This window comes from Schistocerca cancellata, chromosome 1, assembly GCF_023864275.1.
Source record: "Schistocerca cancellata isolate TAMUIC-IGC-003103 chromosome 1, iqSchCanc2.1, whole genome shotgun sequence".
NCBI lineage: Eukaryota > Metazoa > Arthropoda > Insecta > Orthoptera > Acrididae > Schistocerca > Schistocerca cancellata.
In genome coordinates, this window is record NC_064626.1 from 792,672,062 (window position 1) to 792,697,495 (window position 25,434).

Here is a 25,434-nt window from a genome sequence, read left to right on the forward strand (position 1 = left end):
AACTAGAAGCGTAATTTGTCAATGAATTGTATAAAATCTGATTCATTCTCATTTCAACAACCTATCATTTAACAGAAGGCTGCAGAAGAAAGTATTTGGATAGTACTACACACTTGAAACACAGCAAGGTGGACCAGATTCACTTGCCTTGGTACCATTCCTTACAAATAATATTTTTTCCTCTATTCTTATGTATGTACATAGGTCACGCAAAATGTGAAATTCTTTAAAGAGATTTACTTTTTATGATTCTTATAGTTTAAAATATAAGGCCCCATTTATTGACTAGCTTGACAGCAGTGTCCGTTTCATTATTTACGAGGGCTATTTGGAAAGTAACATCCGATTTGTCATGAAATGGAAACCACAGTGAAAACCAAAAACCATTTTATTTGCAATAGTTTGCAATATCTTCCAGTTACTTCTCTAAATAGTTGCTGCTCCAATTTAAGACATTTGTCTTAGCATTTTGCTAACTTTCCAATACCCTCATCATAGGAGGCAGCTGCTTGTTCTTTCAGCCACTTCTCTGTGCGAGTTTGCAGTTCACTGTCTGTGCCAAAATGTTGTTTTCATAGCCAGTGGTTCATGTGAGCAGGAATGAACATCAGAGGCAGCCAAGTCTGGGCTGTAAGGTGGGTGATCAACACTTTCCATCAAAAACACTGTAGGGTCATCCTCATTGTCTCTGCAGTGTGCGACCAAGAATTTCATGAAGAAGAAAATGCATGACAGGTACCTAATGTGAGGTTGCTTGAAATCAGGTGCGCAGTGAGGACCCATTCCTGGTGGCAGACACTACTGTTCTAGGCATCTTTACATGCTGACTGTTTGCTCAGAACTGAAAACAGCGATGTAACATGATCGACAGGTGTACTAGAAACAATGCCCAAAACATGAGTGCAAAAATTCATTGGATTTTCACTGCCGTTTCTGGTTTGTGACCTATTGGTCATTACTTTCTGAACAGTCCTCACATACACAGTATCTCATTTTAAATACCTTTTCTTCTGCCTTCATAAGTTTTCCTATCTTGTTTTTAAATTTAGGAAACTTTGCTGTTGAAAAACATTTTTTGTAAGAAACACAGAACTGGACAACTTCTCAAATGTAACACTTACAAAAATCCAGTATTACTATTTTGAAGCTCATTTTTGTTGTTGCTAAAAATGAATATAATTACTGGGAAAATATGTTAGTTAATGAAATATTTCAAACATAAGATTTTGTTTCTGGGATACTTTTGATGGAGTTCACTAGAATAGTGTGTCCATAAAAGTAGAGGACAGTACCAAAGTCATTTACAGAATAATTTGTCATTAGTTAAATAAAATAACTTAATTTTCATAGGTGTACAAGTACTGTCCATAATTCCTGTTTTTAAAATATCCATTGGAAATTTAATTGATATTTATTTTATTATTTTGTGAACATACACTAAAAATATTTCTATGAACATCTGAAAACAGGCATGGCGAACAATGCAATTGCTAGTGGCAAATAAATAGCTGTGATCAGTCAACCTCTGTTAAGCATTGAGTCACTGTCAATTTGTCTTCCGTAGTCAGTCAGTCACAGTCAGTTACAATCAATCATTGTCAACTACCATTCGTTGATTTAGGTTTGACGGTATTTTTTGAAAAAATTTTAACTATCTGAAACAGCAAATTGATCATTTCAGCACTGGTGTTAAAATAAATGTCTACTGACAGTAATTTGAATATATGGAGTGTCTACAGCTTTACTGAAAATTCCTATCATCATTTATTATATCCTCTTTTGAGGCTGAATGAGGACATAAAATGAGGCTTGCAGATATGTAACAGAGATTCTAAACAGTGATTAATACTCAAGCAGTGATGGAGGATACGAGTAATGTTGCAACTATAAATAGAAATGGTAGGGGAGAGGCCTTTACAGCATCTCTGTTTTCTTAAACAATTCAATTATTATGTAAGAACTGTCTCAGATTTCAGTTGGGTGGTGGGATAAGAGGTACATTGTAGAACAAGTTCCCATCTCTCGAGTCTGAGGAAACGTGTTGGAAGAAAGCCTCCAAATCATACCATAGCGCAAACTGAACAACTGGCTATTGAATGTCCTAAGTTGGACAATTGTTCTGTGGAAATTCATGTATATGGTCAGTTTCGTGGTGTTTATCCTTGAGTAGAAAGACATGCAGTGAACACATGTCAGCTGGCAACATGTAAACTTTTGTTGTCATTCACCACCTGAGTGCAGACATAATTTGGTTCTTGATGCCCACTAACAGAGAGAACTTGTTCTGCAGGCAGAAAAACATGACCTCTGAATATCTTCTTCCCACCAACAGTCTCAGTTGCCATCAGTGTAATGTATGTGAAATGGTTTAATGTTGTTTATGCCAAAGATGATGACAATGTTAAATATTCAGCCCACTGAAGTGATGATGACAATACAGACTAAGCATGAAGTGAATGAAACATTTCAAAAAATCGACAGAGATAAATGGTCAAGAGCAATTTAACAAACAATAGGTTATGTAAAAGACAAAAGTTTGTTTTCTTTTAGAGTGTTTATAAATGTTGTGTGTGTCCATACTTTATCACACGGCACACATCTACTCGACAGTCCAATTCTACCTATACCCAAATCAGTTCAGGAGTGATGGTAAGAACAGCTGTTGCATTGCAGTGTCACAGTTCAAGGTGCTGCGATACAGATGGAATGCGAACATTATCAATGACGTAATGCCGCAAGCAAAAATCACAAAGCATTGAGTCCAGTGACGATTGTGGGTACTTGAGTAGTGCTAGTTCAGCGATTGCAACACAACCTATCCAGCAATGTGGCAATGTCTCTTTCAGGTAAACTCATACACAGTTGTGGATATGTGGAGGGGCACCATTCACCAAATGTTATGTTTAGCTATTTCCCTGTGCGGATTTTTAAAATGTGTCATGGACATGTAAAATATTTTTCATAGTTTTGATATGTGTTGAAGCAAAAAAATTTCAGAGAAAACTGCCTGAAAATGGCCACATGGTCAAAACTGTAGTAACTGTTTTCATGAACAAACAGTTTTTGCAACCAAGGCAACTATGATGTCCTTCAAAAAATTTTACATGATTTTGAACTCCAACCATAAAAAGTTAACGTACAACATTTTTATTTTGATAAGATAGTCAGTATGCCAGTTATAACATTTTGGCTACCTGTGTGCGAAAATAAAAGAATACATTTGACATTGCAATCTAGTAATATTTATAACTCTGTTTTCTGTGTTTCAACACTTCCACTTTAATACCTGTTCAATAACAGGTATTCTTTCATTACACAGCTAATATTGCTCTTATAGTTACAAGCACAGCAGAACCTCACTATATGTCTGCACCCATAAGCGTATTGCTATTAGATGATTCCAAACAAGTGTGTTGGTTTACCGTGACATTTGCTGCAACATAATAATTAACAGATTATATTATAGAAGCGTATCCTCATAAGGTCATACATGAATGATTAATGCATTAGCTTAATTTTTTCGTAGAGGCTGGGAGTTACGCAGCAGTTAATTACATGCTGATGTTTGCAGTTCAGATTAAGCTGTGACACATGTCAATCTTCTATAATATTGGCAGCGTGGGGGGAATGCAGATGACATAATACACTGAACGCACAGTAAAATGTGAAAAGGTTTCAAATTATATAAGTAACTCTCACTGTGGCAATAGTAAGTTGTTGTTGATAATTTTCAAAGATTTATTAACTAGATATTTTTTAAAGAAGGAAGAGGAAGATTTGCATTACGTGAGTTCTTTGGCTCTGAAGTACAGTATATGGCCCCAAACTGAGCTGGATTGTTTGTAACTAAATAGAATTTAATGCAATTTTCTCATTTTCTTAATCACAATTATGTTCTTCAAATTTATCCAAAATGCTGAGCATCAGACACACAAAATAAAAGTAAGTATTAGTAGCTTCATTAGGAGAAGCCCATAATATGTGGACCCTGAAATGGAAATGGTGTGACACTGGAGAGGAAGATGGGGAGCAAGAAGAGGCTAGGGATAAAAGGAAGAAGAAAAAATTACAAAAAATTAAAAAAAGAGATATTAGCAGTTTTATCAAAAACACATCTCAAATTATGTTACAGTATAAATCAAGATTATAGCAGCAATTTAACACAATGGGTACAATTTTGTAACATCACTGTCCATATATGAATGTTTATATTAGTGCCATTTCTCAGCTCTTATGGGAAGCTTATGGTTGTTATGTTCTCGTCAATTTGAAAATGTTACATTATTTATTAATAGCTACCTGAATGCAGCCATAAAGCATTCAACAAAAATTTCAGAGGAAACATCAAGTGGTGCCTCATAACTCTGCAAGGAACTATACCCTGATAGCAGAAAAGAAATGCCTGTTCAAAGAAGATTAACTTGGCCTACCAGCATATCAAATGATTCTCAAATGAAGAAAACACGTGAGACAGTTACAACAAAGACAGGACAATAAGGAATATGAAAAACTAAACTCCACCCAAACAGGCCATGAAGGCCCAACTGTACCGACTGGCCGCCGTGTCATCCTCAGCTCACAGGCGTCACTGGATGCGGATATGGAGGAGCACGTGGTCAGTACAGTGCTCTCCTGGCCGTATGTGAGTTTATGAGAGCGGAGCAGCTACTTCTCAATCAAGTAGCTCCTAAGTTTGCTTCACAAGGGCTGAGTGAACCCCGCTTGCCAACAGTGCTCGGCAGACCAGATGGTCACCCATCCTAGAGCTAGCCAACCCGACAGTGCTTCACTTCGATGATCTGATTGGAACCAGTGTTACCACTGTGGCGAGGCCACTGGCTTACGCAATATGAAAATATTTCATCAGTACAACTTAAAATATTCACAACTACAACAGGATCAAAGTGGCATAAAACAATGAAATTATATTGTTGTGGATAGTACAGTTTAGAAACATACAAATGTTTCCAAATGAAGAACCTCCTCTCTTTTACCAAATGAAATACTCCTTGGTTTTCTAAATTAACTTCCCTCCTCCCCTCTCCACCAAATCTTTTACATTTGTTTAAAAGTTACATCTGCTGAATTTATTTCACTGTCTTTTCTTGATTATCTGTAAATTTATTTAGATTATTATAATTTGCCACCATCTTTTACATTACCACACTTACATCCTTACAAAGTTGTCAATTTTTTTTACATTCTTCAACACCAGTCACTGTGGCATGCTTTTTAATTACAGAAAAGCGGTTTCCCAGATGCACCATTTTACTCTGCAGAAATCCTATGCGTTACAGTTACGCAGTATCATGGCCAAATTGAACTTTTATTAGTACTGTTATTATCACCATCACCATCATTACCACCATCACTAACAACAACAAAGCAGTTTTCATCTGAGCAACCAACGATACTTACCTATTCACCTCCCTCGTCATCTACTCCATTTGTTGGTAGATGGCTACCAACAGTTTTTGTGTCGGAATGGTCTGCATCATTTGTTCCAACTGAAGGAAGGGCACTATCATTATCAATCGGTTCATGGTTCATCATTGTCCCTGGTGGTTCCTGTTTCACAATAGTGATATCAGGATTATTTTCAAGAGCTGACGTAAATTTCTTAACTGGTGTTTTATATGTATCTCCAAACATATCATCGTGATCTCTTGCATCATCAAGGCTTTCATCTCCTTCATACTGGCGCAATGTAGAAAGGTAGTTTGCAAGAGTCGTCACTGTCACATTTAACATCTCTGCTGCTCGAAACAGTGTGATTTCTTTCCTCTGCACTTTAGCTAGAACGTCAGCAGGACCAGATTCTGACCAGAAATCTCTAACACTGTAGGCAAAAGAAAACTTAAATTACTTGATGTGAAACACACATGGGGGACGGAGAGTTATTAGTATGAAATTAACATAAGGTCACAGTTATTAGTATGTTTCATACTAAAACAAAAGCAACTGGGGAGGAGGATGATAGTTCTCCCACACCTTGTCTTCCCTTTGTTTGTAACTGCCAATGAAAAGCCTCTGACCTAGACTGGCTTGACTCATGGCTAAGAGCACACTGTTAGCACAATGTCATTTCTGTGACAGCTGCTGCCCAGACAGTATTATAAGAAGCAGTGTCTATAAAACAAACAAACACACACACACACACACACACACACACACACACACACACACACACACACACACACCTACCTTTGAAATTCTGCTGATTCAGTTGCCTATACATTCGCTGTACGGAAGTGTTGCATTGATTACAAAGAGAACTGTCATTTTCATCGTGTACTATTGCTGTTCTTGTTTGTGATTTGAGATGACAGAAGACACACGAAGACATACACAAGGTACAAGAATTTAGACAATCCCAGAAGAGACGAAATCTTATAAGCTTCACGGACCACAACTACAAAGTTGTAGAGTGTTTCACTCAGAACAATATAGAAAGTCTGTGCAGAAGGATGGAGAATGGAAACCTGCGGTTAAGAAACGAAGTTTTGATGAAAGACATATAATGCTGGAAAGATTCAATATTGAAGTAGCTAGGGCAAATTTCCTGAGAAAAATGTATAACATCTGAAAAGAAAATTGCCATTTTATTATTTTTTGTGATTTTCAATCGAAACCATGCCACGAACCATATCTGGTAGGCTTCGAAATACAATGGCTGAAAGTGTCAAATGGCGAAATGGCAAAGAAAACAGAGGGACTGCCTGTCAAAGGGCCATCTCAATATGACATTATCAAGAGTGCAAAAATAACCTCTACATTTAGCAAATGTAATGATTATCATGAAAAGATGAATAAAAGTGTGTTTAAACACTACATAATACATGGCATTTATTATATGATTTATAAGAGGATTATGTGATTCCTGTGGATAACACCAGTTATAATCTAAAAAAGGAGAAATAATTCAAACACAGACAAGGAATAAATTACATGTGCAGAGCCTAGAAGAGAAAACATTCAATTTTGAGCTGCTAAACGATTGCAAAAATGTTTGAGGAAGTTCGACACAACAAGCATCTTTACAATCATTTTGAACTATTTAGGCTTAATTTAGCAGCAGAAATGGCCATGAGATTGTGAGGTTTTCCTGTTGCCACTGCCAGTAGAACCCATTAGAAAATATATCGGTGCTAGTGAAAGGAAAGGTTGCGTCCACAAATCGTACATTCCAAATTAACAAGGTTCAGAATTTGCACGAGGAAGCCCTTGATGGTGTTATTGTGGAAATTTGAGCTATGTGCATACACCATAATGACAGTTTTCAAGAAAATGACTTTCTGAAGGAAAGTATTCAATAAAATTCAATACAATGATGCACTGTTATTGCTTCAAATGATTCCTTCAATACTGAATTTCTGATACATTTAGTTCTTCAGGGCAGGATAATTAAACGACAATATAATACCTCTTATATTTCTTGCTCTTTCACTTCATTAAAGCAATAAATGCTGCCCCCCCCCCCCCCCCCCATGCCCTTTACTGTCATTTTACAATATCCTCTCTGCTCACAAAAATTTATCATTATGAGGCAGAACCGTGTTGGCACGTTTGCCGATATCAGTTGTGGGGAGCAGAAGATTCATATTTTCTACTTCGTATTGAGGTCAAAACTGACATGTTGAGGTAATCAATGCTTAAATATTTACTGAACTAGCTTTATAATTTATGAGAAAAGCAGCAATAGTATAATATACAACATAATCCACACAGGAATAAATCAGTAATAATCCAGAGCCAAAGAATGAAGATATGGCTCCTATTTCACTACACCATTTTTGAACACTCTCTTGATCTATTGTTTCACATCATAAGAAATTGTTTAAAAGAGGTCAATGTTTGCTTCTGGCAGTAAAATCTTTATTGCACTGTGCTATCTGATGATTTGGTAATCATACCTTTCCAAATGAGCATCTAGTAATGTATACATGTACCAGACAGTACTGTTCAATGGCAAGGTTCAGCCCCATGCATGGGCCTTTGGCCAAAGGATTCCAACTTGTGACAAATGAGCACCATGGTGAGAACACGGGAGACAGAGTGTGTGCAGAAAAGGTGGAGAAGGAATCTTATGTACTTGCTCCTCCAGCCACCACTTCCATTGCTCGGTAGCATATGTATCAAAGAGCATGAAATATCAACCCAAAATTGATTTTCAATAATTGCAGGCCATTTTAATAATACCATCTAAAGAACAGTTCTCCTTCCCATAGACATACATCTTTCTCATGCTGTTGGACAAAATGTGTCTACTGTATAAGTAAATGGTGATATCTCTGGGTGTAAGTCATAATGAGCAGCATGTTCTCTTTTGTCCTCACACCCTGAAAATTTGGGAGTACTTTTGTCAGGTATTAAACAGACATTTGGTAATTCTCTTACAATGTTGATTCATTACTGTGGTACAGTCCAACATGGCAACTGTAGTTACTAGCTCAGAGTTCAGAGATAACTCAACAACTAAAAGTTGCACTTTTTACTTCATCAAAAAATCAACCATAACTGCACGATTCTTTCAGTGACTTGTCCATCCATCCCAACTTCCATTTACTTATATTTCTAATCACTCAGGCATGTACTGTGGCTTGCCATCTTTCCAGCCACTGGCGACTATACTGCAGGCGATCGCAAGAAAACAGTATGAAAATAACACAAGCACATTGAATTGTCAACTGCATCTCCTGCAACTGCCACAGTAACACACTTCCGTACTAGCAGTGAAAGAGTTGCCACAATAAATGTTGCCACTGTGGGCATTAATTAATCTTCTGATCACTTGCCTGCTGATCGCCATGGCAGTATTCTTCCACCAGGCAACTATAAAGGATGCCACCTGGCCATTCTGCACCAGCTCACATTGTGAGTCACTTCAGGCCACTGACTGCATCCTGCCAGTCTCCCAATAGTAGCTCCCTTCGCCCCAGTGCAACTGTTCACTCTGAGCTGCATCCAAGTGTCCACTCCGCACCTCGTATGAGTTCTTCATGTTGGACTCTAGCATTGGCCACATCTGCAGTCTATCAGCATGCAACTCACCTTCACTCCTGGATTGCACCAGCCGTGTCCTTAGACTGTCCAATGGAGCTCATGTCTCCACATTGGGCACAGCAGCCACACTAACTCCGGTCAGCTACAGGCCTCCACCTTACCAGAACCTCTCTCTTGGCGCTCACACTCCTGCTGTACATACGAGCCTGGTCCTTGGCCCGAGGTATCGGAGGCTAAGCTGTGGGTAGCTGTTCCTCCTAGATCCTTACGGGTTGGATTAGTTGTGCCTCTCGTTGTGGATGGTCCTTGTGTGGTTTAGGTAACAAATCTTGGCTGCTAGCATGCACACACGCTGGTGGTGGAGTTGGCAGTTGACGTTGTATTAGTTCTTCTTCCCCTCATGTGTGATGTTATTTAGTGCGGACTCCAGCTCGGGCGAGAGCTTCCTTTGTCCATCTCGGACCTCCTTCCTCAGCCGCGCGACCGCATCCTCCAAGATGAAGCCCCAGTTGCGCAGCATGAAGCCCCAGTCGCGCAGCATAAAGACCAGGTGCGAGTTGATGGTGTGAAGGTCCTTCTTTGAGACGAATTCGAGCATAATTGCCCAATATCCGTCACATAGCTCGAATGGCCGGTGTGGAAGTGGTGGCTTCTGTTTCACTTCTGCTTGCGCGAAAAGGTAAGGGTTTCTGTGGATGTCGTACTGCCCATCTCGCACCATGGTGGTGATCATCTTGAGTATCACTGGCAGGTTCATGATGTCCAGGAACAGTATGACTTCAGAGTGCATCCCTCCTCCCTCTTGATCTTGTTTATCCTGCTGCGTCTTCTTCTCCCCATCTAGAGGTGGCGGCGGTACAGGCTGCACCACGTACATGTGTGTCTCCCCTGTTTCCTGTATTGCTACAGGTTCCGGGGGGACGTCCGTTTGTGTCGACACATCCACTCCAGCTTGTCGTACCACCATGGGGGTAGCATCCGGGGCGGGTGTCTTCTTTTGCAGCGTCCTGAATTCTTCCCGCAGCTCTTGCAGCTGTCGGTGGAGTGCAACTATCTCCTTCTGCATTGCCACCCTCTCTGCCGCCATCGTGGCCACAGCATCGTCGGTGGTTGCGCTGGGCGAGATTGCGGCCTCCCCGTTTCCCCCTTTGGGAGGGGGTGGCGGGACCACTGCCTCTTCTCCAAGTACCGCTTTCTTGGCGGTGATGTCCGCTGCTTCAAGTACGTGCAGCTGCAAGCGTTTGCAGCGAGTGCGCCGCCGCAGTTAATGCACGTAGGGGCAACATGTGGTGGTTTGTTGCAATCGCGGGTGTCATGCGCCTTGGCACATTTCAGACAAGCGACTGCGTCCCTGCATGTCCTGGTGACGTGTCCGCTCTTCTGGCAGCGGTGTGTCCGCTCTTCTGGCAGCGGTAGCACTGCCTCTTGTGCTGCAGTCGGCCTCGCTTCTTCTTGTTGTTGCCACAGCCATCTCCTGCCAGCATGAGCAGAAGCTTGGACACAGCAGCAAGCTTGTCTCCCTTTCCACGTCTCAACACAGCGTTGGGCTAGTGGCGTTGGCGTGCGCGAGCGACGGTACCAAAGTGAGCCGCAGCGAGTCGAGCAGCAGTGTGCATGCATCACATTCCTCTCTCCTGGACTTTCCGTGAGCTCTACTGCTGTCCACAGATACGGTCGCACTAATGCCGCCCTTGTAAAATCTCTCCCAGTGATATGACAGTAACCATATTGGTGGACAGGAAGCAAGTAGTGTGGATTCACATCTAAATAACTGTTTTGTTGTACTCAGTTTACAAGCACAAATAAAGTTCATTTATTCTTACTACCAAGGGCACATTAATTGGCATGGCTCTCTTGGCCAAAACACGAAAGTCCTTCCCATGATCTTTGAACTGACAACTGACTCTGCCCCCTCCCACCTGTTACAGGGGAACCGATATTGGAATTACAAATTTTTCACATCAACTAACTATTGCGACATATGTAAGATATAAGTAATAGGAACAAAGATTATCATCAAACTACAGTGGAATCTTGCTTAACGAGTGTCTCCCATAATGCGCAATTCACATAACGAGCAAAACAAATCATAAGAAAATGACTCGCTTACCAAGTGATGTTTTGTGTAATGAGTGATGATTAGCTAGTGTGACATCACCAGCCATTCGCGCGCAGTGGGGGAAACGTTCTATAATATGAACACCTTTCATTGTCGACAGCGGCATATGAACAATATCTTTAGTGCTTACTGCAGTGTGGGTTTAGCGCTCTTTCTGCTACCTTTTTAGTGCAGCTTGTGATCCCGTATTTTTCTACGCTTTGGTTCAGAGACTGATTTTTTGTGTGCAAATTTCAATAACCTTCATAGAAATGTCCCCAAAGATAAAGACGCAAGAAAACAACCGTAAGAGGAAGAGAATGACCTTAGAAATGAAAAGTAAAATCACTCAAAAACGCAAGCATGGTTTGAGCACTGATTGTTTAGCACAGACATATGGTCAGTCCACATGAACTATTAGCACTATCCTCAAGAAGGAGGACGAGATTAAGGGGATAGATGCTCCAAAGGGAGTGACAAGAGTATCTAAACAACAGTTTCATATTCTGGACTGCTTTTCTGTGCCAATGCAAGCAGTGATTAGAAAATTAAACTGCTGGTTGTTTACCATAACAACAGGACTCGGGTGACACTTGATCTTTTTTGTGATTGTATCAATGAAGTGTTTAGTCCTTCAGTGAAAAAATGTTTGCTGGAGATGAGTCTGCCATTCAATGTGTTGCTTGTTATGGACAACACTCCTGTCCATTATCAAGGCCTACAAGACCACCTTCTTGAAGAATTTCAGTTCATCAAGATCCAATTTCTGCCTCCCAACACCATTCTATTACTCCAGCCTATGGACCAGCAGATTATTTCTAACCTAGTCAGTACCTGTGGAGCCTGTAGTCAACAAGATTGTCTTTGGCCAAGAGTAGACTAGACTGGACTCTAAATGGATAACAATAATATTGATGAACTTGTGGAAGATCACAGCCAAGAAATGACCAGGAAGAGCTTATGGAGTTGCAGTGTGTTGCACGGCAAGAAGTTATGGAGAGGAGTTCTTGTTCTTGTTCTTGTTCTTCTTCTTCTTCAGAGGAGGAGGAGGACGATGGGGTGGCAAGAGCAAAGCAGCAATCTTCTGGTGCAATAAGAGAAATGCTGAAAGCGTGGGAATCAGTTGCATCATACAATGAAAATCATCACCCCAATAAAGAAGTGGTTATGCGCTCCACAAATTTATTTGATGATAATTCTGTGTCCCATTTTTGCCAAGTGCTGAATCGTCAGTAGAAACAAATGACTATAGATAGCTTCCTAGTAAAAAGGAATTAGTTATGTATCGCGAATAATAAAGTACATAATACTGTATGTATAATTGTTTTTAATAAATGGCATGAATAAGATAAAACTTTTAGTACTTTTTCTCCATGGAACACATTATTGTACTTTACATAACTTATACGGGATATTGTTTTGCTTAATGAGTGTTTCACACTACGAGTAAGATTTTTCTGGAATGAATTATGCTTGCTATGCGGAGTTCCACTGTATTAGTAAAATCCCATTTATATGTGAAATAACCCACATAGCCTACACCTACGACTCTAAACTCATATACCTGAAACTCTCCATTCTTCTTTGAAATCAGTGTTGGGTAAACAAGTCCTTATTGTGTAAGTGTGTCAGTAAATCCAAATTTCTACAATTCAATTAATTTTAATAGCAGTGAAGCACCCATTATTTCAAGAAGCCACCAGATTCCATGTTGACAGTACCCCAAATTTCTAGTGTGAGAAATCTAACACTTTCTAGATTCTACACCAAGTTATGGAACTAGCAACATTTTGTTAAATGATATACTGACATTTTAAACTGATTCTAGAACTTTTTTGTTCACTGTAAAAGGTTTACCCGAAGTCCTATGACTGGAATAACAACTCTGCTTCCTCTTTATCACAATAAAAAAATTCCACTGGTACAACAACACTGACTTAGAATGAGTCAATGTTCCTTTATATCCAGTTTCCCAGTTTGGTTTAAACAGTCAAATTGAAATTACTTGGTAGGTGATGTCTGTCACTTGCTGTTACAGTGTTGTCACATCGGCTTTTGGTTGCCACTCTGTTATAGCTGACACACAGGCACAGCCGAACACTTCACAATACTGCTAAGGGGGTTAACACGGAGCAATGTCTTAAGCAGCTACAGTGAAATATGACGGAAATGCGAGATGCTTTGTCAACAGCCGATTTTAAATGAATAGTGACTGAACTGTGACAGAAGACTTTTGTAGCCCTGCAGCTAAACTCTTGTCCTTATGCAATCATAACCTTGTGATGTGCAATGTATACAAGGAAATGTTGGTCAACATCTTGCAGCATAACTACAATCATGATCACTTTGTTCATGGCAATCAATGCTCACATCTACCAATGAGAAAACTCAAGACAGAAAAATTTCAGTTTCAGCCCTAAAATCAAACTATAATTTCTCACTATCACTGGTTGCCTAAAACTATCCTCATACTGGCTACACAAGCTGCCATATTAGCAACCAATGAGCAGTCATAGATGGGACTCTGTTACAGGTTATAGGCAACACAGGCAGATTCCAAACAAAATAAGGATGATAGGAAGAAAAATAAGTGGAAATAAAAATGTCAATCAATGGTGATGATAACACGGCAGAGTATTAGAAGTAAAAAGTTACATTTAAACTGATTAAATGAATAAAAATAATGAAGTCATTTTCATAATAATAACCAAAAAAATTCCAAGCAGGCGACAAGATTCAAACTCGCAACCTTCTACATGTCAGGTCTGTACCCTATCCATTGTGCTATGCTATCAGACTACAGAATACTGTTGTAACTCTGTTGACCCAGTCAGGACAATGAATTGCAACCTTCAGAAAGTTTGGCTCCATGCAATGTCATACGAAGCTAATCTAATGTACACCTATAAATCTCTTTGAATATAATATGTGATGCTGAATGGCGTCTTGTGCAAAAGGATCCAGTAGTGTTTGGTTAGTGCTATGTATGAAACGTGTGTATTTTGTTATCTGTGTGTGTGTGTGTGTGTGTGTGTGTGTGTGTGTGTGTGTGATCTTTGGTACAGTTATTATGTGATGAAATTTGAAATAAAAGTGCCAGACCCAGGATTCAGGATCCAAACATATCAAAGAAAAGAAAGCCATAAAAGGAATTGAAAGTGAACTGCCCATTTGTTGTGGCAGTAACACTGAGCCGTCTGATTGAAAGAAGATGGCTCCAAAGTGTGAAATGTCAACTATCAAGTAACTTTAATTGGAAAATAGTATTATCAACAATTCACTGCTGTTATTGTTGTTGCGGTTGGGCTAAAAGCTGGTGCAGCACTGTCTAATCTACTGAGTGTCCTCTATTCATCTTGAGGTATAGGATTGGATTGTGTAAGGATTCTCACAAAGAATAATTACAAAGTCACTAACACTTGGTAATTTTAAAGGAATTTCTTCAGTTTTGTAATTAATTCACAGTTTCGTTTCAAATATGCCTCTAACATATTACCAAGAAGAAGTCTGTCAACTTGCAACTAAGATGATAACATCAATATGTAATGGACAATCAACAACAATCTACATTCTACAGTAGTTTTTACAATTTGGAGGGTGGATATCTTCTAGAATTTTATCCAACAGCGTTGCCAACGAATGTAACAATGGCAACATGTGACCTAAACACCAGGCTTCTAAGAATTTTGGAATGAATAATTAGTCAGAAGTAGATATTATTATTATTATTATTAATTATTATTATTACGATCCATGGTTTCCTTCTTTTATAAATATGAGGGTTGACTGAAAAGTAAAGCATCTACCTTCATAACTTTTCAACAGTTGGCAGCATTGGTATGTGCCAGGTACTGGCTTGTTCCATAGCCTCTTCTCTACAGTTCCAGTTGGCGGCAAGCCTTAGCTTTGAATGGTTGTGTTGTTACAGTGTAAAGTATGGAACCCTGCGCAGACCGTCAGTCAATGCGATTTAAGCAACGTGCGGTCATTGAATTCTTGACAGCAGAAAGTGTTACCCCAATGGAGATTCATCACAGAATGAAAGCAGGTTATAGTGATTGTCTTGATATGAGTACTGTGCGTCAATGGACGATTACGTTTAAAGATGTGGAGGTGGGAACATCTGACCTATGTGACAAACAAAGAGTTGAATGTCCTGGGACAGCAATCCCCAAGTTTCGCAAGCAAAATGTTCACAGATTGATTCAGGACGATCGTCGTATCATCCAGAGAGAAACTGAAAGCACAGTCAACATTTCACAAGAAGATGGGGGTCACATTATTGCTTTGCTTGGCTATTGGAAGATCTGTGCACGATGCGTACCCCAGATACTGACTCCTGAAATGAAAGCGCACAGACCTGAAATTTGCCAGGAACTCCTCTCACATTACGAGAATGAAGGTGACGTATTTCTCTATTCAATTGTGACAGGAGACGAAATGTGGGTGCACCATTACGACCTGGAGATGAAACGTCAGTCTATGGAATATCGACACAAAGACTCACCCCCAGAAAAAGAAATTCAGGACGCAGCCCCCAGCTGGAAAAATCATGGTCACAGTGTTCTGGGATGCAGACGGTGTTATCCATTTTGATTTCCTTGATTGTGGAACAACAATATATTCAGAGCATTACATCATAATGCTGCAAGTTCTGAAGCAGCAGCTAACAAGAGTCCGAAAGGAAAAAGGAAATTTTTTCCTGCAGCATGACGATGCCAAAGGAAATGTTTTCCTGCAGCACGACGATGCCAAAGGAAATGTTTTCCTGCAGCACGACGATGCCAAAGGAAATGTTTTCCTGCAGCACGACGATGCCAAAGGAAATGTTTTCCTGCAGCACGACGATGCCAAAGGAAATGTTTTCCTGCAGCACGACGATGCCAAAGGAAATGTTTTCCTGCAGCATGACGATGCCAAAGGAAATGTTTTCCTGCAGTATGACGATGCCAAACCACAAACTTCAAGTGCCACCACAGCAGAACTTCAGAGGCTGAATCTCACCACTGTACAGCATCCTCCATACAGTCCAGATTTAGCACTGTCTGACTTCCATCTGTTCCTGATAATGAAAGACGATCTGCGAGGACATAATTATGCTTCTGATGAAGACATTGGGAGAACTGTGAGACTGTGGTTGCAGAAACAGTGCGTTGACTTATTCTGTGATGGCTTCAGAAAACTTGTTCATCATTGACAGAAATGTATCCAACTGGCTGGTGATTATGTGTAAAAGTGAATATCGGTAATTAAAGATCACATTCTAAGGATTATTTCTGCATTCGATTTATTAAAATATTCCCATTCAAACCCAATTAATGAAGGTGGAGGCATTACTTTTCATTCAACCCTTGTAATTGTCTATACAGCTATGAAACCAACATCAAATTACATTACTGAACTATTGAAAAAAATTAATAAATATATAAATAAATAAAAAATAAACAAAATACTGAGAAAGAAAGTTTATCTAAAGGAGGAGGAAACATAAATGGGAAGGAGGGAATGAGACTGAAAAAGTGAAGTATTATTTAATTACAAACAAACATAAAACACAGTGAAAAGAAGTTAAATGTAATGGTAAAAAGCCAAGAGAAATTGGTAAAATAAAGCTAGACGTAAGTATTAATTGGTCATCATTATGTTACTGTTTTATCTGCACATGATGAAGGGCACCGCGAGCACTCCATGTCAGAATCGGAAACTTGGACTACTACTTTCAGGCAGGTGTTCACACTGGTCTTCAACGTCTTTGGCATGAACATCACCACTCACCAAATGTGACTGTGGTCCTTTGTTCTGCAATGCAGACCCTGATGATGTGATGTACTGACTTCCCTTCCTCTGTAGCAGTGCACAAAAAGCTGGATCCAAGTACACATTATGAGCTCAAGACTTGAGACGTGTAGACCCTGAGAATAACATGCACTTCTTGCCTAGTGCTAACGTCAATCATCATTTCTTTGCACTGTCCCTCTAAAGCTGAACCTACAGTAATACTTTAAGACATTACAAATCTTGTGTTCTGTTCCACTCAAAGAATTAAAATACTTTTGTAGTTCATTCACAAAATAAGTGTCTAGCCGACTGTTAGGGTTGGGTTGTTTAGGGGAAGGAGACCAGACAGCGAGGTCATTGGTCTCATTGGATTAGGGATTTTATTTTACAATTGCCACTGCCAACTTTCGCCCATATAACGAGGTACTCATCAGCATTTAACTTCTTCTTCCTTCTCGTAGTCAAAACAAATGGCATGTACCATAAGGCTGTTTAGCCAAGAGTCCTGTTGTCTCAGCTATACTCCATGTTTTCCAAGCCAAAATGTTAGCATCTGGAAATGCTTCAAGGCCACCATAATCTGCGTGACTGCCCCATACAACAGCAAGTGTCAACCAGGTACTACCTCCAAAAACTGCTTGTACATCACAGGTGAAGTTCAGATGCAGTCCACGAAAAACATTTGGACCTCCAATCAATTGCTGTTTATTAAACTGCCCAGCCAAGTCAATATCAATAGCCTTCAAACTGCGATACACAGGAACGCTGCGCTGCCAGCGACGACGGGATGCACGTAACAGAGGCATTGCCGTGGCACGTTAACACAAGTGAACGTAGCAAGCCAACGCCCAGTGAGACACACAGAGCTATGCTTCCGCACTCCTCGACGTTCGCAGAGCGAATGACGCTCCGTGCTGCGGCGCAGCTGGACCCCAGTAGCGCTTATTGCAACCACAACTTCCGGTCGCCGCGCCAGCATACACTGTGTATGTGCGGATGGATATGTGTGTGTGTGTGTGTGTGTGTGTGTGTGTGTGTGCGTGTGCGTGTGCGTGTGCGTGTGCGTGTGCGTGTGCGTGTGCGTGTGCGTGTGCGCGCACGCGCGAGTGTATACCTGTCCTTTTCCCCCCCTAAGGTAAGTCTTTCCACTTCCGGGATTGGAATGACTCCTTACCCTCTCCCTTAAAACCCACATCCTTTCGTCGTTCCCTCTCCTTCCCTCTTTCCTGATGAGGCAACAGTTTGTTGCGAAAGCTTGAATTTTGTGTGTATGTTTGTGTTCGTTTGTGTATCTGTCGACCTGCCAGCACTTTCATTTGGTAAGTCACATCATCTTTGTTTTTAGGTATATTTTTCCTTCGTGGAATGTTTCCTTCTTATATATATCTTTGCCTTTGTACCTCCGCCTTGACTGACATCTCTGCCCAAACTCTTTGCCTTTACAAATGTCTGCTTGTGTGTGTGTGTATGTGCGGTTGGATATGGGTGTGTGTGCGAGTGTATACCTGTCCTTTTTTCCCCTTAAGGTAAGTCTTTCCGCACCCGGGATTGGAATGACTCCTTACCCTCTCCCTTAAAACCCACATCCTTTCGTCTTTCCCTCTCCTTCCCTCTTTCCTGAGGAAGCAATCGTTGGTTGCGAAAGCTTGAATTTTGTGTGTATGTTTGTTTTTGTTTGTGTGTCTATCGACCTGCCAGCACTTTCGTTTGGTAAGTCACATCATCTTTGTTTTTAGATATACAGTAATTAGTTTCACGCTTAGGCTCCTTGTCAAATGGCATCAAGGATTTCTCACACACATTTCACAAAAAAAAAAAAGATCTACAATTTTGTGGTTTATAGACTTTTTGCAGGTAATTTACAATCTATTTTAATTATTTGAGGGTAAGTTTTACTACAGTTGAATTAAAACTAAAGTAAAACTTCCCTCAAATAAATAAGGGAAAAATAAAATAAATAAAAAAAGTACCTCTATGGGCAAAAACAAAACAAACAGCTTACAATATTTAGAACTTACCGGTAAGGATGTTTCAGACAACCATAAGCATCTCTATATCGCCCATACAAGGTGCCGTACGACACACCAAGTAATTCAGCACCAGTCTTCATTTCCAATTCTTTGCTCTTTATAGCATCCATTATCCGCCTTGTGAATGGCTCCTCCCAAAACTGCTGCCGCCTTCCTGTTGTCAGGTAGTCATTTAATTTGATGACATCCCTGTACTGCTCTGCTATCTGACTTGTTATGCCACTTGAAGGTGTCGTCGTAACTGGTGCACCTAAATTTTAAATGCAAATGCTAGTGTCCAATGAGCAACAAACTGAATGCGTAACATAACAATAAATTCAGGTAAGTTTCCTACCTACTTCGTCAATGTAGTGATTAGATACAATTCTCATAGGAAGATTGGAAGACTCGACATGATTAATTCAAAATAATAGTAAATTATATTTGACGACTGAAGAAAGAGCCTAATTTTGAAAGGGGTGCAACAAATTTGCTTTGGCGAGGACAGAGAGTGCACTGCTAATACTTAGTTGATGTCTGCACAGTTACATAAAAACACAATGTCAAAATGTTCAAATGTGTGTGAAATCTTATGGGACTTAACTGCTCAGGTCATCAGTCCCTAAGCTTACACACTACTTAACCTAAATTATCCTAAGGACAAACACACACACCCATGGCCGAGGGAGGATTCGAACTTCCGCCGGGACCAGCTGCACAGTCCATGACTGCAGCAACACAATGTCATAATTTGATAGCAACAATAGAAAATTTTATATATTGGAGAAATGAGGCAAACTGACACGCTTGACAGTGTGTCATTTTCATTGAAAAGTAAATATAACTTGGGAAAAAATTACAAAGTAGTCTGATGGTTTCAATGCGTTTTATCAGTTACGTAGGAGTAGTGGAGATGGGCAAGGTGTTCTTGAACTAATTCAAAAAGCTATATCCTTCTATGGAGCAAACAACTCATGACTCAGAAAAAAGGAGTGTTAGGTCTTCATGTCCAAACTGCCTATCCAGTGATGTCAGTGAATGGAACAAAGATTCTAAGGCAGGATGCTGCAATGGCATCCCAGGCAAGATGTTGAATTAGTCACTATGTCAAAGACCATTACAGTATGCAACTTCTCCCAATCTGCAGAAAAATACACTACAGACAACATATATGTATGTTGTTTATGAGCAGCTTTTGTCCAGGATGAAAAAGAACAGAAAGCACAAAAAAATTTATCTCTTTAGAGCACTGCATTAAAATGTGAAACACTTTCTCACTTTGTATTTCCATTCTTGATTTGGGGAGGAGGGGGGGGGGGGGGAAATTTCTAAGAACTACGAGCCAGCTCTTCACTATGAAGACACAAAGCTTTGAAGACTGGGTGCGCTCTGCCACTCAACTGGAAGCAAGCAAGCTGCAAGTAACTGACTTCTGAGAGTTGGTGAGTTAGCTCACTGCTCCACTATCACACTAGACTCAGCACAGATAGAACTGCTGGTGAGTTAGCTCCTGGTAGCCATTCACTACTCCCCAACCACTCTCAACTCTGCATGGAGCTGATTGCTAAGTGACACAGGAGTCCTCCCACTCTCTGCTCTTTTGCTTTTCTTTGCTGATAACAGTCGCATTTAAATCTAATCCCTTCTTAATCAATGCTCTCAATATGAGTTTGGCTCGCCCTGGATATTGTTTATTATAACGGCAGTATTTACATTACATTATTAAATTTTACATATGGATGTATAGGTTATGGAATACACTGTCTGTTCATTAATTTTCATTTTAAGTTTCACTGTTTAAAAGATGTTTTAATTTTTTCACATAAATTTCAATGCTGCAGATGTGAAGGTGCTCATCTAGAAGAGCTTCAAGTGATGTATAATATTTTACTGTACAGGATAAAAAAAGGGAAATGCCATTACTCCCAGTAGATAACTTCTTGTAGGTCAGGAAGCTAACCAAGATATTTTCTTTTGTGACACACTCACCCAAGCGATTTTTGTATGCACCGACCCATACGTAAATCTGTCAATGTTATGAAGCCAACCACACTAAATAATATTATGGATTAGATTAGATTCAGTTTTCGTTCCATAGACCCAAAAAATGAGATGATTCTTGTGGGTGTGGACCATGTCAAAGTGTAACATAGAAAACACAAAACATTTGAATATAATACCTACTGCCCTGGTCATTTGAAAAATAGGTGAAGACATTACAGTGAACTGGATCTGCTAATATTTACAGAATTAATACACTGTCAGAAGGAAAGATTGATATGCACTTTTAATAAATGTACCACACACAAAATACCTAATCTTGACTGTTGTGACTAAGTGCTGCCAAAACTGACATCTAACAGACAGTTTTACTTAAGCTGGTCTAACAGTCCCTGTTAAGATTTTCATCTATAGAGTAGAAGGTGTTGCCTATCACAAAGTCTTTCAAGCCCTGCTTAAACTGTGCTTTATCTGAAACCAAGTTTTTAATGCTTGCTGGCAATTTATTGAAAATGTGTGTTCCTGAATATTGGACTCCTTTTTGGACCAAGCTAAGTGATTTTAGGTCTCTACGCAGGTTTTTCTTATTCCTAGTATTGATACTATGTATTAAGCTATTGGTTGGAAGTAGATAATGAAATTTATAACACTGTCAACCTCTTTGCTCTGCATGTCTTCACATGTTATACATATGCTGGAAGGACGTCTCTTACAGGTTCTCAACTGCATATAGAGTGTCTTTTCAAAATTTAATGACAGTGAATTATCTTTAACCATTTACTAATGTCAGTGAAAATTTGATTAGCAGCTATTTCTGAATCTGTACTTGACTTGCTACTTATTGCAATGTTTGTATCACCTGCAAACAAAACAAACTTAGCATCTGGCAATGTAACAGACGAGAGATCATTAATGTACATAAGAAAAAGCAATGGACCCAAGATGGAATCTTGAAGAACACCACATGCGAGCATATGTTTTCTACATCTGAAACGTATAATATTTACCAGAATTTTTTCAATGTGCCTATCTATAGCGTAACACCACCTCTGTGTGGTGAATAGCAATTTATCTATCAATCATCATCACTATCATCATTTTTATTATTGCATCTGGATTTTAATACAGGGTGTCTACGTGGACAAGGAAAAAAAATTCCCGGATTTCCCGGTTAAAAACACACTTTCTCCCGGATGACAGTATATTTTCCCCTATCACTCCTTTGAATGGTTATGGTTTTGTACACGGGCGTACAATTTCCCGGCACTTTAGAAAACGAAACTCAGAGAAAAAGACACGTTTTGGAAATATCTTTGATGTGCAGCAACATGTACGCTGCGTATTTTCGTATTACGAAAACATACATTAGAAAATCCACCAAACACCGCATGTTACTTTCCGAACCATTGACACCGAGATTTCGATGCGCTTTTGTAAGCCGTTCGTAACTCATGTCACGTGATCTCGCCAGCCGATGACAGGGGATATTCAGAGCATAGGACACGTGATGTAGTCAGCCAATAGCAACATCAATGTTAAGTAGCGCGCCAAACAGGGAAAATTAATAGTTTAAATTAATATACATAGTGTTGTTACAAGAAAAGCAAAGCTTTCACATAAAATATTGGTCTCAAGCTGCAAGAGAAGCTAAGCTTTCGCATATACTGTTGATCTTTTTTGCGCGCGTTACACTTTAAGAGAGATCATACAAATGCACCTGTAAAATTTTTAATAATGACATAAATATCTGATCTTCAGGGTTCAAGGGTTCGAAATGCTTCTAAATGGTTCGTCATCTGACACCTGATTTTTAACTGAGAGTCAAACGCTTTGTGATTTAATAAATTCACGGTCCATTCTTGTACGTAGTTCAACTTACGTAAAAGGATATTTACTTTGAAAGTAACGCTTTTCAAACCATCAATCGTAACATTTTCCCGCGACCTGTTACAAATAGGTTCGTTTCAGCAGTTGCCAGAGAGCTCAGGTAACAGGCGACACCGCGCTTGGGTAGATATCATGACGTAGGAAGCCCGTATGTACGTACGTGTAAAAGATCGTCAATAAAAGATGATACTGCAAGAGCATCGGAATTTCGTGAACCATATTAAAATGTGCACATTTAAAGTGCATACTTAAAGGCACACTCGTATGTCCAGATTCCCAATGAAGTACCGTAGACCCCGATCGGATATTAAGCTTTTAAGTGTGGTTTTCAGGATGTAAATTTTCTTGGAGCACCAGTACTGTATTATATCATGTTTGGTTCTTTATTATGGCATAATGCCATTCGTGCTAGAAAATGAAAACGTGCACTTGAAATGCAGCGAACAGTTGAAACTACCCAGTACTGTGGAATTAAACATTTCGTTTCAGATACATTGACTGCCTCTGCGGAAAAGATTAGCAAAAGTCAAATTTCTTTAGCAAACAGACAAAAATAACTTCATTGTTCCACAAGGCGATTAATGCTTGACTGTCAGAAAGGTGGAAATAAAATCAAATCTGAGACTAATGACATATTTCTGCCTTTAGTAATTATGTGAATGTGTTTTAATTCACTTGATAGCTCCCAGCCACGGATATCCGTTTTGTTTTCATTTGACGTGAGAGTAAACGAAGGGAAAACAGCAAAATCACTGAACGTAAACACGGCTCACGTGGAGACTACCCACTATAGCTCAGATTGCTGTGCGCATCAGCCCCGGATCTACGACATTTGCGAACCGGGTCAATACTAAAAAAATTCGAATTTTCAAAATATGTTCATCTTGTAGCGCACATCTTTCTGAAAAGTCTGAAACATAAAACGTATGTATTCGAGGAAATGTAAGACATATAATTTGGTCTTAAGTATGCCCAAGTGCAGTTCCATGCCTCTTCATAAAGCATTTTTCTACTGCACGTCCAAACTATATTCAGGAGAGTGGAAATTGAAATGTCCTGTGGTGCCTCTCCTGCTTCCAGTCGGCCGGTTTGGCAGCCTCTTAAAAAACAATCTCGCAATTAATAGCGGATGGGATTATTTGTAATCGAGAGAACAAGAACTCTTCGGAAAATCTGAATTCTTCATTGCCCATTAGTTAATAACTTGCTGTTTTGTGTGTCATAAAATTAAATATGGGATATATAAAACCAGTACTGACAAGAGATAAGCAAGAAATTACACATTTCTTCAAACCTTAGCTCCTAGCATTTTTTTCTCTCTAATCTTGCTACAGCTTTACATGGCGTGTTTTCCTTTCTGTGAAAGAATCTTTTACCTCATCAAAGCTAGTCAAACGTTTTGCTACATGGAAAATCGAAATGTAGTTATCTAATACTGAATAAGCAGTTAATACAAATAATACCCAAGACTGGTGTGGTTTCTCGATCTGATTACGTCTATTTTGTCACTGTCTGCTAGATAAAACAAAATAGGCCTTTCTAATATGGCAGCAATTTTATAACACACTAAATAAACGAGACTGTTTTGGCACAAATGGTCATTTTTATAACACGACAGAATATAATCCAATAAGTTTCAATATCAAATGCCTATTAGGCCTACTACAAGCAAAAGCTTTATGTTAGGAAATAGTTTCACATTTCATTCATATGCACCAGCTTCTCTAGTATTACGAAATTTTTATATAAATTTGGAATCTTCTTATTCTTCCATAATTTGTGTGATGTCCTCGTTTCTTCTCCTTCCTCGTTCTAACAAACAATCCTGTCATCACCAATTCTGTAGCTATTGCTGCCACTGTCAAAATTTGTTCGCCGACTAACTTCACTAACCCTACCAGAATCACTGGTTTAGTTCTCCCGCAATTATTCTCTGGTTATTCGTTGTTACGTGTTCGTACAACACGTTTTCCGCGTTACTTCCATAATAGAACTTAAGCGGCTGGTAGCTGGGGACTGTACTACTGGTCCTTACTTGTGTAGCGATCTGGCCAAACATTTTCTGTCAAAATTTCATTTTCTTGGACACACCGAGAAGATAATACATAATCTCTCTCACCTGTTATTCCTGTCAGTCGTTTATTTCCATTCTCATAGTATGAATCTATGGATTTCGCTAGTAATTATAAAAACGCTGATCATTCCCACACCCAATCAGCCACATAATCAGACAGCGATTGCCATTCATCCATTCGGCTTTACTCCACTCAGCTCGTATAGCCCCGTCCCCTTTTGTCTGTGGCAAGTTTATTTCTAGATCCAACGAGGATTCTCCTGACAGAGATATCACGTACACTATGCATGCATTCAAAAGTCAGCTTATGATTCATTCAGAAATCAACTTAAAATGTGTTCAAATACCAACAGAGAAGCGTTTCAAAATCATATGACTAATTGATAGGCAAATGTGCACTTGATGCTAGGTGCTTTGTGAAACAAGTTTTTTTCCCCTCAAGAATATGAATTAGGCGCCCCCTTTTCCCGGAAGTATCTAGCTGCTTGCTGCGACTGCTTGCACAGCCAACAGCCACATTCCTGTTGACAGAAGCGGGAGAATCTACTACTCAAACATGACTCTACTGCGCATGCGCATGAGCC

At 39.6% G+C, this 25,434-nt stretch overlaps 1 protein-coding gene across 8 annotated transcripts in view; it reads right to left on the minus strand.

Annotated features, from left to right (window-relative positions):
• LOC126187649 (longitudinals lacking protein, isoforms H/M/V-like) overlaps nucleotides 1–25,434 on the minus strand; it is a 166,523-nt gene that overhangs the window by 18,081 nt on the left and 123,008 nt on the right. For 7 of the 8 annotated variants that reach the window (XM_049928861.1, XM_049928870.1, XM_049928888.1 and 4 more), the window contains 2 exons: nucleotides 18,898–19,159; nucleotides 5,419–5,839 (listed from right to left, as the gene is read on the minus strand). In XM_049928861.1, the coding sequence (XP_049784818.1) occupies nucleotides 5,419–5,839; nucleotides 18,898–19,159 (683 nt within the window). The remainder of the gene's footprint in view (nucleotides 1–5,418; nucleotides 5,840–18,897; nucleotides 19,160–25,434) is intronic. The other variant, XM_049928921.1, reaches the window with a different exon arrangement.